Here is a 16,448-nt window from a genome sequence, read left to right as displayed (position 1 = left end):
ATGGATTAAAAGTCACTGGGATGAAAAAAAAAAACAACAACAACAAAAAAACACACACTGTCCTCTCCGCCACATGACGGCGCCACCCTCCCCATTCGCCTGCACTTTCAGCACCGCCCAGTCATTTCTTGGACCGTTCCCTCTCCAGTCTAGTTGCCACACTTGCTCCATCCCTCTTTCTCCCTGGCCCCTGAAACACACTTCCTCTCCATTGAAATCCGTCGCGAGCACTAGGTAACGAGCGCGCGACACCATGGCGGACAGCGCGAGCGAGAGCGACACGGACGGCGCGGGCAGCAGCAGCAGCTCCGCCACCCCGCAGTCCTCCTGCACCTCGGCGGCCGCCTCCAACACCACTACGACCACAACGAACACCGCCAGCAAAGCACAGGGCGTCGTGATCTCGCAGTCCCGACTGGAGGAGCTGACAAACCGACTCGCGTCACTGCAGCAGGAGAACAAAGTGCTGAAGATCGAGCTCGAGACGTTCAAGTTGAAGTGCAAAGCGCTGCAGGAGGAGAACCGCGACCTGCGCAAAGCTAGCGTCACCATCGTGAGTCAGCCCGTGTTTTTATCACTTTAATCTCCGCGGCACACCTGACAACACCATCACGGCATGCAAAGACGTCTGAGGCACATTATACACCACATTGGGGTGCCAAGTTAACTTGTTTGTGGGAAAATAAAAGAGTTTAAGGTCGCTAAACCTGCTAGCCTTCGAGCTAACTGTGAAAATATCCAACAAAAGCCTGATGGCACGTTCATAGTTTCAGTGAAAATGTATATCACAGGCCAGCTCCTTAAAAATAGTTTAGATTTCAACATGGACTGTTATAGCCTACAATGTATCTGTCTTTATGTATGTTTTTCGTCTCAACGTTGTTTTATATGGTTAGTAGTACTCTGCAGGTGTGTGTGTGTGTGTGTGTGTGTATACTGGCCACATAAGGCGTTTACTGATTTACCACAAGCTTAATTATCATCATGCATCTAATGCAGAACGTGTTTTTGCACGTCTGATACTTTGTGTTGAGCGAATGAGGTTGTCATCAGGACTTCATATTTGAGGCCTGTGTCAGGGTGGGAAGTTGGCACTCTGAATATTTGGCTCTAATGCGTCAACATCCTGAATGTGAATCAGACCATCTGCATTTTAGACAATGAGCCAAAACTCAAGTGTCACTATAGAAACACTGACACCTATTTCCACTGCGTTTGCATTTTTGGCAATCTGTAATGGTGGAAATTGATAGTGGAATGTGTTTATTGTTGGTTGTGCAGTTGTTTACTGTGTGAAATGCATTTCTGAATAATTCTGCTGGATTTATTGTGCAGAGTGGGTATTAAATGTATCATTGTCAATACTAGTAATAATTATTGTCTGAATGCCTATTTCCTTTGTAATCAGTATTTGTGATCTAAAATATGGTAAATAATAGTTTTGAAATCATGTTTCAAGATCAAATATGAATTATTTGGTTACAGAAGTATGTGGAAATATAATGTCAATTATTTTTCCAAGAGAAGTCTTTAAGAATAATTGCCTTTTTCAAATGCATGAGAGTTTTTTTTCCCTTTTTTTTTCTGCAGCAAGCGCGGGCAGAACAAGAGGAGGAGTTCATCTCCAACACTTTATTTAAGAAGATTCAGGCTCTGCAGAAAGAGAAGGAGACGCTCGCTGTCAACTATGAGAAAGAAGAGGAGTTCCTCACCAATGACTTGTCCCGGAAGCTCATGCAGGTGAGAAACTCTAGAAGGAATGAGCCCATCAGTGGCGTTTGAGGTCATGGGTGGGAAATTCAATCGCTTGCCCTTAGAATCATCCCCTAAAGGTAACTTTCACATTGAGATACAGCGAGACACCTATTTCAAAGTTATTGTTCAGAGGCAACTAAATTAAGCTGGTGAACAATAGCTCATTAAATCGTGTGAGAGATTATTTTGGTGTTGTGGCCATTAGTCAGACTGAATCTGGCTCTTCTTAGCTGAGACCAGATGACATTGTTTATGGTGCGTGTGTTTAGTAGGTGTGTTGTATTGTGTGGAGGAGTAAAGAGAGAGATTATGGAAATAGTGTGCGTATACAGTTGGTGTGATTCATTAATATTTACACTACCGTTAAAAAGGCGGTAAGATTTTGTAATGTTTTTGAAAGTCTCTTATGCTTACCAAGGCTGAAAAATTTGAAATAGCTGTTTTCCTTTTTTAAATAATGTGTTTCTTCAGTGTCACATGAACCTCCAGATTCATTTAAATATGCTGTTTGGGTGTTTAAGAAAACAGTTGTGCTGCATAATATTTTTGTGGAAATCATGATATTGTTATAATAGAAAGTTCAGAAGAACAGCAATTATTTGAAATAGAAATCTTCTGTAACATTATGTCTTATTGATTACTGTTTGATCAATTTAATGCATTTCTTTCTGAATACAATTATTAATTTCTTTCAAAAACAAATCTTACTGACCTCAAATTTTGAATGGTACTAGTGATATAAATATAATATATGCAGACATGGCTCAACAATGAAAGGTTGGCCCAGTATGGAAGAGTTTTGGATTGAATTTGTAACACTGTTGCAGACTCTTCTGGTTAAAATGTGTTGCAGTGGTAAACTGCACGGTATATTCTATGGCTGCCTCCTAATAGTCGACTAAACGTTATTCAGCAGAAAAAAAAACTTTCGAGAGGGTAAAGAATGACCACAAAAAGGTGACGTGCAACCTCAAACATGATTGATTTAAAACATAAGTAGTGTAAAGTAAGCCACTTTACATGGCCGCCCGATAAATGTGTGCTAATATTAGGTGAATAGCCAAGTGTTTGTGTGGAAGCCAAATTAGTACCGCCCAGTGTTACGGCTTCATTGTAAGTAAGCTCACTTCTCCCTGACAATGTGGACATTAGAAAGTAACTCTTATTCCTTTCTCATAATGTGAAGATGATGGAGATCAGTGATTGGCCATATTGTAGTGTTTCAGTTTGCTGGTATACATTTTTATTTATTTATTCGTTTTTATATAATGTATATTTATTTAGTTTTTGTTCAGACTTCTGAGTTTTCATTTGATGTTAAGGCTACTTGTTCATTGACCTTATTATGTTTGCACTGATATTTCTCTTTTAAGGGTTTCAGTTTGTTGTATATTTATGTTTATTTATATTTAAGTCCTACATTTTTTTTAAGATAAAGCTGTTAATTAATTATAGGTTATTTTTTGTTTGCGTTCTGATCGCAGACAAATTCATGCAATGTTTGCAGCAAGCTTTATGCGATAGCGTGCTGTAACATTTCATTTATATTTTAAATACTCATTATTATGGTTGAGTATTTCTCCCCGGACTGATCGACTAATGGCTTAAATGAACAACTAACTGACGACTTCAGGGACAGCCCTAGTATATTTGCAACACTAGTAACTATGCATGAGCGTTCAAGATAGTTACCATGAACGATTAGTTATCATGGAAAGGACATCAGGGTCAAATGTGACAGTATAACATTACTGCTTTGCATCACAGGCTTTGCCCATCATGTTTAGATTCAGGACTGTGTTGCATCTTTTTTTACTTTTCTTCTCTTATTCGCTCTTTTGTTTTCAGCTTCAGCATGAAAAGGCAGAGTTGGAGCAGCATTTGGAGCAGGAGCAGGAGTTCCAGGTCAATAAACTGATGAAGAAGATAAAAAAACTGGAGAACGACACCATCACCAAACAGCTCACTCTAGAGCAGGTACCTTCTTCAAACAACTTCCTGTAGAACAAGATAGTCTCTACTCTCTAAACCACTCATTCTTGACTGGCCACCATCTATTGCACAGACAATTTTTCAGATCAATTGGTCTAAACCAGTTGCGCTTTCAAAACAGAACAGGTGCTTCCAATAACCTCGTTTTTTTTTTTTTGTTAGCTTAGGCATCTGCCAGTACCTGGCTCTGGAACACGCATTCAGCAATCTTCTCGGATTAGAACAGGTTATTCAGGAACAAACACATCATTTGTACTTTCAGAAAGTCCCACGATTATTATTGTGGCCCAACATTTTTCCTTAAGACCATGCATTGTATTGTTAAAATGCCATATTGTTTTATTAATTCCATGTAATGTGTGCAGCTCCGGCGTGAGAAGATTGATCTGGAAAACACTCTGGAACAGGAGCAGGAGGCACTGGTCAACCGGCTTTGGAAGCGCATGGACAAACTTGAGGCAGAGAAAAGGTAATGTCCCTTGTAATGTGGTCTTTTTTTATTCAGTGTAAAAAAAACTTTGTATGTCTAAGCACACATTTCACAATTTTACCTCTTCATTCTGATTGGCAGGATTTTGCAGGAGAAGCTTGACCAGCCTGTGTCAGCCCCTCCCTCTCCACGTGAAGTTTCCATGGAGATTGACTCTCCCGAGAACATGATGCGGCACATCCGCTTCCTGAAGAGTGAAGTGGAGAGGCTGAAGCGCAGCCTCCGCACTACAGAACTACAGCGTGAGTCCTTGCCTCATTACGCACTCCTGCACCAACACAGTCTTTCTGCCATCATACTCAACCAGAGGAAAACAAATTGCACTGCAAATTTGGATACATCCGCTCATGGTATTCATACTAAATAGAATTCCAGATTAGGATAAGTATGACCCAATATAGTACAGTGGAAATAGTACACTAAAAGATACCCAGATGGTATTGCCAGATTGTTGAGCTAATGTTTGCATGTAAATATAAAAAGATGCAAATATTAACAGTTTGATAGTGAGGTTTTAAAGTGCAATTTTATGTTGTGGTGTACTAGTGTTGTCAAAAATATTGATATTGCGATATGTATCGATACGGAAATATTTGAAACAGTTCCAATACTGTTTTAATACACTGATACCAGCTGCGCTGTTTCGCTCTGAATTTACAGTTTGACACACTTGCCTTCTGTCACTCACTCATCTCATTCGCTCTGGTTGAATAGTGCCGGTATTACTCATCATTTTACTAATTCCCGCAGGTTTCGCATTCAAATCAAAAGAATGCGCACCACTTATCTATATGTAAGTGGCGCACACATAAAGCCGCCTCTCAAACAGCTTGTGAGTACCAAATTGAGTTGTTTTTCGTGGCGAATTGGGCTTAAACAGTCAAATACACACAACATTGTCAAAATGCCCGTCTTGGCGAGTATTCAGGTAAACACAAGTCAGTTTTGGTACGCAAATAGTTGAGAGAGATAGCGCATGTTGTGTAACAGTATATTGGATCCGTGCTGGATATGGTCTTAAAGTGACAGCAGCCTAATAAACCTGCTGCTGTCTGTCATGTTCATCAATTAGGGCTGGGTATCGAGTTCGATACTTTTTAGGTACTGACCGAATTGCCTCTACTATCGAGTATCAAAACATTGCATGTTGTTCGATACCTAAGGGGTTAATCTCATCAACGTCAGTGTTTGGCTCACACGTGAGGCTATAGTGTGTAGGCGTCCCAACCCCCATAGATGTAATAGATCTGGAAAAGATCAAAAGTGTGGCTACATTTCACCAGGCTCAATGCCAACATCATGCAATATTTGCGACATGACGATTGCTGCCAAGACCGGCAACACGACAAATCTGATGAAGCACTTTTTTGCATTGGTGCTTTTTTTACAGACTCAAAGACTTCTAGTGTCTGAGTCTGTAAAAAAAAAAGTCAACAATCTGAAAAAAATAAAACCAAAGTTTTTTTGAGATAATGTAATCTTGTTAAAAATGGATTTCATAAAATTGGTATCGAAAAAAGTATCGTTCAGGAACCGTTATCAAAGTCAAGGTATCGGTATAAATTCTTTTCGAATGATACCCAGCCCTACACAAAAGACAAAGAAAAATTTCTTTATTTCATTTCTTGTCTGAAAACTGTTAGACCCACCTGAAAAACGTAATGCTGTTTTTCGTTTGTCTTTATTTTAATCGATTTATTTGTGTTATTGTTTGCAGTTTGTTTATTTGTTCTTATTTTATTACCAATTGTTTTCTTGTCTTTTTTCCTTATTGAAGTTAGAAATTCCAGTATCGTGACAACACTATGATGTACTCTTGTATACTGACCAGTGAATTACATGGTTTTACTTTTGTAGTACAGATTGGGATGCAGCCTTAGCTTGTGGCACACTGCAGTGAGTTGCAATGCACACAGTGGTTTTATTCTTAGCTTGAATACTTTTTTTAATTGTGTTATGGCCACTAGAGGGAGACATCTGCATTGTAAGACAACCATAGCTTAATCTAGCTCATGGTATCGCACCCATTAAAGGGGGTGTGTGTGTGTTTTAAAACTACTTAAATTATTTAAAGATATTAACTTAAGTTTTATTTATTAAGACTATAAGTGGACTTCAAGCAGTGAAAATGTTAGCTTGACTAAATATTTCTTAGTATTTGAAAGTTTAAAATTATGATCATGTAATCATGTATTTTGAAAATGATTCAAGGAGCATCTTCTTCATCTTCAGTTTATTACAGTTTGTATATCTTTGTAACATTTGTTTGTTTTCCATCATCACTCCCTCCAGACACAGAGAAGCGGGCTCAGTACATTGAGGAGGAAAGGCAGATGAGGGAAGAGAACATCCGTCTTCAGAGGAAACTCCAGAGAGAAATGGAGAGAAGAGAGGCGCTGTGTAGACAACTGTCAGAGAGCGAGAGCAGCCTTGAGATGGATGATGAGAGGTGCATTGAACACATACAGAAAAGATGACTGGAATCATAACCTTATCTATATACAATGTTTTGGACGGTCTGAATATGATATATGAAAATATGAAAATAACCGGACATGTCTTTCTTAACGTAGGGCTGTGTTTCCCGAAAGCATCATGAGCTAAGTTGATCATAAGCCGCGTTTCCACCGAAATTACCCGGAACAGTTTGTCCCAGAACTTTTGTCCCCCAGACCTGTTGGTAGCCGCGTTTTCACCACGATCTACAGTACCGTGAAGATTAGGCAAATAGTCTAGTGACGTAGGACTGCGCGCGACTTTACAATTCCCAGTGGATTTCATCCTCTGAATTTAAAGGGATACTCCACTTTTTTTGGAAATAGGCTCATTTTACAACTCCCCCAGAGTTAAACAGTTGAGTTTTACCGTTTTCGAATCCATTCAGCCGATCTCCGGGTCTGGCGGTACCACTTTTAGCATAGCTTAGCATAGATCATTGAATCGGACAGGACCATTAGCATCTCTCTCAAAAAAATGACCAAAGAGTTTCGACGCAGCGCCTGAAAATAGGTCTAATAGGTTAGACCGGGGGTCGGCAACCCTTAAGCGCCGCCCTAGTGGCTTTTTCAAAAATATGAAAATGGAAAAAATATTTTTTGTTTTAATATAATTTCTGTAGGAGGAAAAACATGACAAACATTTCGCACGTACGATCACATCGGTGTGATTAGAACGGTCAGTGCATGACGTGATCAACTGCTAAATTCAAATGTGCTCTCGCGCGTTGGCTGGCGCTGAGCCAGAGACAGGCGCGCTCAGAGCTGTCATATATCACAACTTTTCAGTGTTTTCAACCACATAATGTTTATTTTAGGTTTCAGACATATAAGTACTAAAAATACATTTAGAGTTTGTAAAATACACACTGATGTTAAAGGAAGAGGCAATAATAATCCTTTCCATTATAATTAGACACGTTTTATTCATATCAGATACACATTGTGTAAGTAACTTTAAAGTTTACTCTATTCTTCTCCCAGTTCACCAGCATCTTACTGTTACGTATTTCGGGAGAAGGGGATGAATTCACGTGTTTTAAATCCAACAGATCCGATTATCTGAACTGCGTCTGCGGCACAAACTAAGATGGCGGCGCCCATCGCGCATACAGCTCAAATAACACGATCGTTATAAAGGTGTTTAAACAACAAAACACTTCCACTTGCATATATTTGACAATCGGAATATCAGATATTTCATGCCATATCTAACAAATTTGTGAATATTTTGAATAAAAAAGGAAAAATGACATAAAAGCAGATCATCATTCATTCAGCTTTGTTGTTGCTGCGGTGTGTCACGTGACACGCAATGACGCGTCACCATGGAAACCATAAAGTGACACATTCTAAATAACGGTCGCCTTGAAAAACTCACGCTGGGGGGTCAGTCAGAATATTTTAAACTTACGTGTGAAAGGGTTAAAGTTTTTCAACGTTTTAAAAATAATACACGAATAAATAAAACGAAACATAATACATAAAAATTATAATGGAAGTTAAACTTAAAGCACGATCGTACGACCCAGCTAACAATTTTTGGTTCCCATAACGTTAGTTTTTGGTACCCAGAACATTCTCAGAATGTTAGTTTATGGTTCCCAGAACGTTATTTTTTATGGTAACCACCCAGCAACGTTCTGGGAACGTTATTTTATTGTTACATAAAAATAAAACCAAAAAAGAACGTTCCCCTAACGTAAGTATTTGGTTCCCAAAAAAATAACCAAAAAATAACATTAGGGGAACGTTCTGTGTTAACTGGGGAGTAGTCACGTGGTGCGTCATTCTCTCCAGGATGCGCTTGCAGGGAAAATAAACATTTAATCATGAATGCTTATTATGTATTTGTAGCCTACTTATCATTTTGATACTAGGGGGCTAATAAAGCTAATATAGACACTTACAGCATGTGTTGCCTTCATTATAAGGCTTATATAAGGCTTTTAATTTTTTGCGGCACCAGACAGATTTATTTTTTATTTTAATTTTTTTTGGTCCAATATGGCTCTTTCAACATTTTGGGTTGCCGACCCCTGGGTTAGACAAGCTTAGTCCCGGTCACGTTGGAAGTTACCGAGCTGGGGACTATTTTCAGGCGCTGCGTCATATCATTACGCCTGCTGGACTCATGGTACGGCAGCAAAGTTTCTTGATTATTACGCAGGAATGAGAGTATAGTTCCTAGCCATATCAGCCTAGAAAATCGCAACTTTTCATTTTCCGTCGCTCTTAGTACACGATGTAACTACAGAAGAGTCACGTTTTAAATAGGAAAAATATCAACTCTTTGGTCATTTTTTTGAGAGAGATGTTAATGGTCTTGTCCGATTCAATGATCTATGCTAAGCTATGCTAAAAGTGGTGCCGCCAGACCCGGAGTTCAGCTGAATGGATTCGAAAACGGTAAAACTCAACTGTTTAACCCTGGGGGAGTTGTAAAATGAGCCTATTTCCAAACAAAGTGGAGTATCTCTTTAAGCTTAATAAAGTCTGAACCTCGTCGTCGGTCCATTGGCCGTATTTTTTAAACTCCATTGTTGATTCGAATAGCAGACGACTGTTACTGCAAGCAACGCAGCAGATGGTGGTTGAATAAAATGCTGCATGGAGTCAACCAATCAAAATGCGGCATGAACTCAACCAATCAGCATGTTCAGCGCCCAAGTCCCATCCCTGAAAGTTCCTGAACTTTGAAAAAAGTACTACCTCGCGAGCAGGGACTTTCGGAGGGGGGAGTATTTATCCGGAACTTCATTTAGACCCTGGTTCCTGCGGTGTAAACACACCGAGTACCACCCCAAAGTTCCTAGTTCCTTGGGAAATTTCCTGCGGTGGAAACATGGCTATAGAGACCATTGGTAGCAATAGTTCTATGATCTATTTAGGCTTATGATGCTTTTGGGAATCACAGCCTTGGCTACGTTTAAACCTTGGAAATTGCATTTTAGTTGTATTGAATCTCTCTCTCTCTCTCTCTAGATATTTTAATGAGATGTCTGCTCAGGGACTGAGAGCTCGTACGGTGTCCAGCCCAATCCCCTACACCCCCTCTCCTTCCTCCAGCCGCCCCATCTCCCCTGGTATGTGTCCACACAGTTAGCTTTGTAAATGTATCTCTCTTTAATAGCAAAATATACAGTTCTGTTCAAAAGTTTGGTGTCAGTAAGATTTTTTTATTTTTTTAAAGGAATTAATACTTTTATCAGCAATGACGCATTAAATTAATCAAAAGTGGCAGTAAAAAAAATGCTGTTCTTTGTCGTCATCAGGAGTAAATTACATTTTAAACAATTAAAATAGAAAACCGTTATCTTAAATTGTAATAATATTGCACAATATTAGTGTTAGTTACTTGTACTTTTATATTTATTTACTAGTTATACTTTTATTTCTGATACAAATAAATGCAGCCTTGATGAGCACAAGAAACTTCTTTAAAAACTGGTACAGACTTTTGTACAAGTGTTTATGATAAACAGATTGTATGTGCTTTGTCTTTATAACACTCAAGGCTTATGGCACACAGCCTTTTGGTCAGTTCATAAGATTATAATTGATTAGACAAACATGTTTTTGATGGAGTGTTAATTATTATACAAGTTGTACTGTGCTGTGATGTGAAGGTATAATAGGTCAAAGACTTTCTTTCATTCCCATTCTGAGAACAAACTGATGAATAACCTTTGAGGACTTCAAACAAGATTCTTTCAGACCGATGCTGCGATTTTTATGGGTGGTACATTTGCTTTGCATATATTGCAGGTATTGATAAACACAAAATAGATTAACTAGATAATAAACTAAAACAATCTTTAATAAGATAAAAAAAAGTGCCCAATGAACAAGTATATCAAGTTATGTAAATCAAAATTGTATGTTGTTCAAATGTCCAAAGATTCATGTCAATAAGGAGTGTTTAAATAAGGGGAAAAAAGTCAGCATTTAGGCACAGTGTACTGTTTATTGCTGTTTTTTTAAAAACAGCATTAACGGGTTGCATCATGTAAAAAAAAAAGAAAAAAGTTTGCTTTAGTTTATTAGATAGAATTTACATATGCATGATGGAAAGTATAACAGTGCATATTTGAAGGAGTGAAAGCCATTTTTTATATTCTATTGCTGGTTTATAGTCTTCTTTCATTAGGTTCCATTGAAAAAGGAGTCCAGTTATTTATACATTTTCCCATGATCCCAGAGGAGTGATCTGCAAGAGCTATTTATATTTGTTCTGCATACTGTCAGTATGGTGGGCCAGGTTTCATCGTTTTTTGGATATATTGGCACTACATAGATGTGACAAAAAACAACTGTATAAAGGATCTCACTAAAACTGATTCGCAGACGCTGTTTTTTCATTCCAGGTTTGTCTTACGCTAGTCACACGGTTGGTTTCACCCCTCCAGCCACGCTGAGCCGAGCACCACTCCCCCACTACACATCTCCCGGGCTACACATCCACCCAGGACCCTCACACGCTGTACAGGTGCGTGTACACTATATGCACATGTCCAGCATCTCTATCAGTGTGTGTGTATATATGTGTATATATATACAGTAACACACTCACTCTTTGCACAAGCTCATGTCGATGAGCAGCAAGATGTTTTCATGCAGGAAGTAGTGTGTATCATGGATGGCCTGTTTTCAGTTAATATCCGTCGTAACACCATTCAGTTGAATTGCTAACAGGACATTAGATGACTCATCCTAGAATCACCTGGTAACACTCAACCTCAGAATGCTCTTCCTCATCCCCTTTGTATGTTTAAGTTAATATAGACCAGTTCCGGGAATCCTCAGCCATCTAAATAAGATAAAGCACAAAAGCAGCATTCTCTTTTTCTCTTGCATCTCCTCCCTTGCTGTGTCCTTTGCAGTGTATTCTGACCTTTCAGATGGAGAGATAGCAGGGAGTCCCTTCAATAGAGAATCTAGTACACCACACAAAACCTTTGTTCTTATCAATCACAATCCCAAAGGTGCCATGGTACTTGTATTATGTAACAGAGATTTTCAATTGTATTATAATGCAGAAACCCTGATAAGATAACAAACTCACTGAACAAAGACATCCACAGTGTTTTTGTACATAGAGGTACCTACAGTATGATACTGTAGGTACCTCTATGACCCCATCACATTTAGTGATGGACTAAATTTTTTAATTTAAATTTAAATTGAATTGTAAGAAAATGTTTTTTGATGTTAAACACCCATTCAGTCCGTTTTTTTTTTCACCATTTCATTTCACTTTACCCAAGGAACATAAAAAAAGAGTATGTTGATGAAATTACCACCTTTATCTGGTTTGCTGAGATTAAATATTGACTATCTAGGGTAAAAGCACAGTTTTATTCCCCACACAAAAAAAGTGAAATGGCAGTAATGTTTAGGAAAGTCAGACAAAGTGGTTTAAAAATTACTTTGAAGATTTTTTTCTATATGTGTGTCAGAACCAGGTTCATGCCAGCTGAGACGAGACCTAGACATTCTTTATCACTTTCTGTCATTCATGGCAGCAGAATAATTGGTCGCACTTCAGCTTTTGATTTCCAAATGAAAGGGCTGCATGTAAACATTTCTTATTATCAATGTTGAAAACAGTTGTGCTGCTTAATATTTTTGTGGATCCTGATTTTTCAGGATTCTTTGAGGAGAATGTTCAAAAGATAGCATTTATTTGAAATATAAATCTTATATACATTTTTATTTTATTTAAATAAATGTCTTTACTGCCACTTTTGATCAATTTAGTGTATCCATGCCGAATCAAAGTTTGACATTTTTCTTTAAAACAAACAAACTTCTTGACCCCAGATTTTTGAACGGAAGTGTATATTGCCTTTTCAAGCTGTTTAGTACCATTTGAGATAAATGACCGGTGCAGTGTAGATTTAATGTGTCACTTTATCTGGTTAATGTTAGCTAGCAGATAAATAAATGATCTATAAATGTACAGCAGTGAAGTAACCATTTTAACCGGTCTCAATTTCAGCTTATGAATGTTCCGCAACACCCTTTGGATATTGTCCAGTTGAGCGGAGGCCAACAATGTAAGATTAGCCTGGTTGCAGCAGCAATAAGTCATCATGTTTATATCTGTTGCACAAAAATGACCCCTCTATGTACCAGCAAAGACTTCTGATGAAGTGACTGACTAGGTAAATAACCTCACCATCCCTTAATGGGATGGCTCATTGCAAGCTTTAACATAGCAATCTAAATAACCAAAAACATCAACACTAAGACGCAAGAACTTATGTTTAATAAGACTTCATCCGAGTGCTCGTCCTTTTAACAAAACTCCTTTGTAAACAATTTAAATATTCTAGGTAAACTTCTGAGGTAGGTTATCAAGACAAATAAAAAAAATCTAAGATATGCTTGTGTGTGTTGTTTTTGCAGTAGTATTAGCAATCTGTCAGTAAATCCAGTCACTTGATCAACATTCTTTGTACTTTTCAACAGATATGGTCTGGTATGAGAGCTGAACTGATTTGGTTATGTAATGAAGAATTTGATCTTCTTACTACATGGATGATCACCTCAGGCTTTCGAAGAATAATATTTAGTGACATGTTTGGATTAGCATTATTTTTGCTTCTTTTTGCTTTCCCAATACCCATTTGAACATAGTGGATTATATTTTCTTGTTGGGGAGCTGTTGGCTATAGCAACAGTGATCTGTTTGTTTTAGCGAAGAGCGGTTGGCTCACTTTCATGTCCCGCGGTGCCATGAAAAAGTCCGCTTGTTTTGATAAACCAAGGAGTGACAGCAGAGCCAGACTCCTCCAACACACTCAGAGGGGTCACATTTACACTTTCACTCTCTGTTTTCACATGTAAACACTCATGTGTCAAATAAACTAGAGGTGATGATACCAGTGCACATTCTATGTGTAAGAGTGTTAGTGTTAATTTTAGCAAAAGCGTGACCGCAATTGTTAGAAACTGTTGAAATGTGTTTGAATAACTTATGAGTTACACTTCCATTCAAAAGTTTGTGGTAAGTTTTTGAAAGAAGTCTTTTATGTTGACCAAGGCTGCATTTGTTTGATTGATAAAACAGCAAAAACTCTAATATTGTGAAATATTATTTAAATTTAAAATATTTTAAAGTCCCCCTGCAGTCAACAGTTTTATCCTTTAAAGGTGATGATTTTTCATGAACACTTTTTGTTATACTGGTTGAAACTCTTCAAATCCTTATAGCAATCAATAATAGAATACTCGTCCAATAATTCAGTCTGAATGCAATGATTGGATGTCCTACCTGCCTGTCAGCATATGTATTTGCATACCTCCATGCAACCCTGCTCGCACAGACATCACACGCCGTCAGCGTGTTTCTTAAGGCTATGTAGAGTTGCAGACAGACAGTCACCGAGCGCAGCAAACAAACAGCAGCCACCTTTTACAGTTCCTCCTGAACCAAAACAACAAGTTTATGGTGCGTTCAGGCTATGCCGTCATTACAAGATTACCCATGAACCCATGTACAAGATTACAAGAACCCATGACGTTCTACTCGGAGCTGTTCACATCCTCGGACTCTAATTGTGCATTTCTATTGCAACACTATCAACGCCGAAATGAATCTGCAGCTGACAGGTTGTACAAGTCAGAGCTCTTTAGGTTGTTGATGTTGGAAATATTGGTCATAAAATTCAGCCATAGATGTTTGAACTAGAAACTAAGAACTAGAACTAGAGTCGTTTACAAGTGTATGTATCAGAATGGTAATGCGTTTTATGTATCGCTCCCTACAATGTCGGACACATAGCAGTAATTGATATGATTAGCCTTTGGCTTGACTACGTTATCAATCAGCCAGTAATGTGTTGCTTATATTACACAAACCATGTTCCCGTTCATCATCTCCGAGTCAGACAGCTGCCTTCTAAAAATCAGTATCCTTAGAAATGCTATAGAATTTTTATTTTTTTTCCCTAAAAAATAGATTTTTTTTGTAACATATGTCTTTGCTGAATAAAAGTATTAATATATTTTTTTTTTTACATTAATGACCCTGTACCAGTGACCAATGACCAGTATCACATTATGAGCTTGTCTTTTATTTCCTTCCCACATACAGAGGCCATCCCCAAGGAGGAGCACCAGCCCAGATAAGTTCAAGCGGCCGACGCCGCCTCCCTCCCCGAACACACACTCTGGAGCACAGCACCCTCCTCCTCCTCCACCACCCGCACAGCCGATGGTTCAGTCCGGCTCCTCCCACTCTGTGACATCACAGAATCCCCCCTCTCAGCCTTAATGCATGCACCGTGCGCTACCTTAAGCTAGGCTGCTCCAAGCTAGGCTATACTACTACTATAATGATAACAACTCAGTGATCCTCCACTGGGCAAGGTTGGAAGGGTTTTGGAGCGGATATGGAATTAGAGGACAGTTGAACTGGGGAACCAAAGGAATGGGAATGTGAAAAGGGAGAATGTGTAGATGCTTGGCCGACTGACAGATCCATAACCACCCCCATGCCGTTAAATTTCGTTATTCTTACCATTTTTTGTGTGTGTGTGTGTGTGTGTGTGTGTGTGTCAAGTGATCAAGCTGGCTCAGGAAACAATTGGGAAAGGTTTAGAAGATTGTACGAGAGGGTTGTCAGCCGCGAATGTCTGCATTTTGTTTGTGGAAAATCTTTCCCATGCCCCCATTTAATCTTAATTGTTTTAAAAGATTGACTGTTATGTCGAATCAAAATTCTACATTTAATAAACAACTGAATGCTCGATTGGATAAATCCTTCCTCTCAAATGACTGTCTTCACAAAGGCTGAAAAAGAACTGAATCCCAGCACATTTGCCGTGGGGGCGGCAGTAAAATGTTTAGTTTTTTCTTTTGTTTTATTGTCTGTTTGTTTTAGGCCGCTTTTGTTTGTAAAACAGGTGTGTGTGTGTGTCTCTCGTTGGCAGCATGTAGATGGTAAAGAAGACAGACTGAATTGTACTGAAACAGCACTTGTTGCCTCTCTGCGTGTGTATTATAGTGGGATTATAGTGTTTGTGTGTGCGGGTGTTTGTGTGTTTCTGCACAGCCATAGAGGTTTCCCACGACTGCTGGTCGGGGACCAGTCTCTCCCTGCTAGAATCCAAACATGACCCGCTACAAAAACAAAGTCAATACTGGTTTCTGATCAGCAGCTCAACCTCTCTCGGAGCCTTCGCTGTAAAGTGAGTGCTCTGAATGCTTATTCAGATGGGGAATTTTGCTTAATGCCAGTGTCATATAACACCTAAATATGAACCGACATGTTGATGCAACAAAACAAGGTACTGTTGAATAATAACTCAACATGATTAAATGCTTGTACAAAAAAAAAAAAAAAAAAAAAAAAAAATCTTGTATGCGTGATTCCTTATTTATTTGTTTTTTTGCCTGAAATGTGTGTGCAAGTGATTGGACTTTTGAATCTTTAAGTATATTGTAATTCTGAAGGTTGTTTTCTTTCATTTTCGATGTCAGATCCAGGGGGAAAGCTTCTGAAGTCATGAGTGATTGCTCATGTTTTTTAACATGAACTACCCAGGGTTTATGTGAGTCCAAAACATTTTAAAATACATATTTTTTAAATCAATGAATTTCCAGGTTCGTTAAATTGATATCCTTCTATGATTCATTAAAAATAGTTAGTTAAAAGGTTATATTATGAGAGAAAACAAATATCTTAATTGCAAAAAGCAAAAAAAAAA

General features: G+C 38.5%; 1 protein-coding gene across 1 annotated transcript; it reads left to right on the top strand.

The window, feature by feature from the left end:
- Window positions 1-113: 113 nt before the first annotated feature.
- On the top strand, window positions 114-16,069 carry ccdc6a (coiled-coil domain containing 6a). The gene is made up of 9 exons (XM_084393221.1): window positions 114-553; window positions 1,591-1,740; window positions 3,604-3,732; window positions 4,113-4,216; window positions 4,319-4,479; window positions 6,530-6,686; window positions 9,718-9,818; window positions 11,100-11,221; window positions 14,834-16,069. The coding sequence occupies exons 1-9, from the start codon at window positions 254-256 to the stop codon at window positions 15,011-15,013; spliced, it is 1,404 nt and encodes a 467-aa protein (XP_084249347.1). The 5' UTR covers window positions 114-253; the 3' UTR covers window positions 15,014-16,069.
- Window positions 16,070-16,448: the final 379 nt, after the last annotated feature.

The sequence above is a fragment of the Rutilus rutilus genome (genome assembly GCF_951802725.1).
Source record: "Rutilus rutilus genome assembly, chromosome: 21".
NCBI lineage: Eukaryota > Metazoa > Chordata > Actinopteri > Cypriniformes > Leuciscidae > Rutilus > Rutilus rutilus.
The sequence above is the reverse complement of the archived record's forward strand: the minus strand, read 5'-3'. Positions and strand labels throughout refer to the sequence as shown.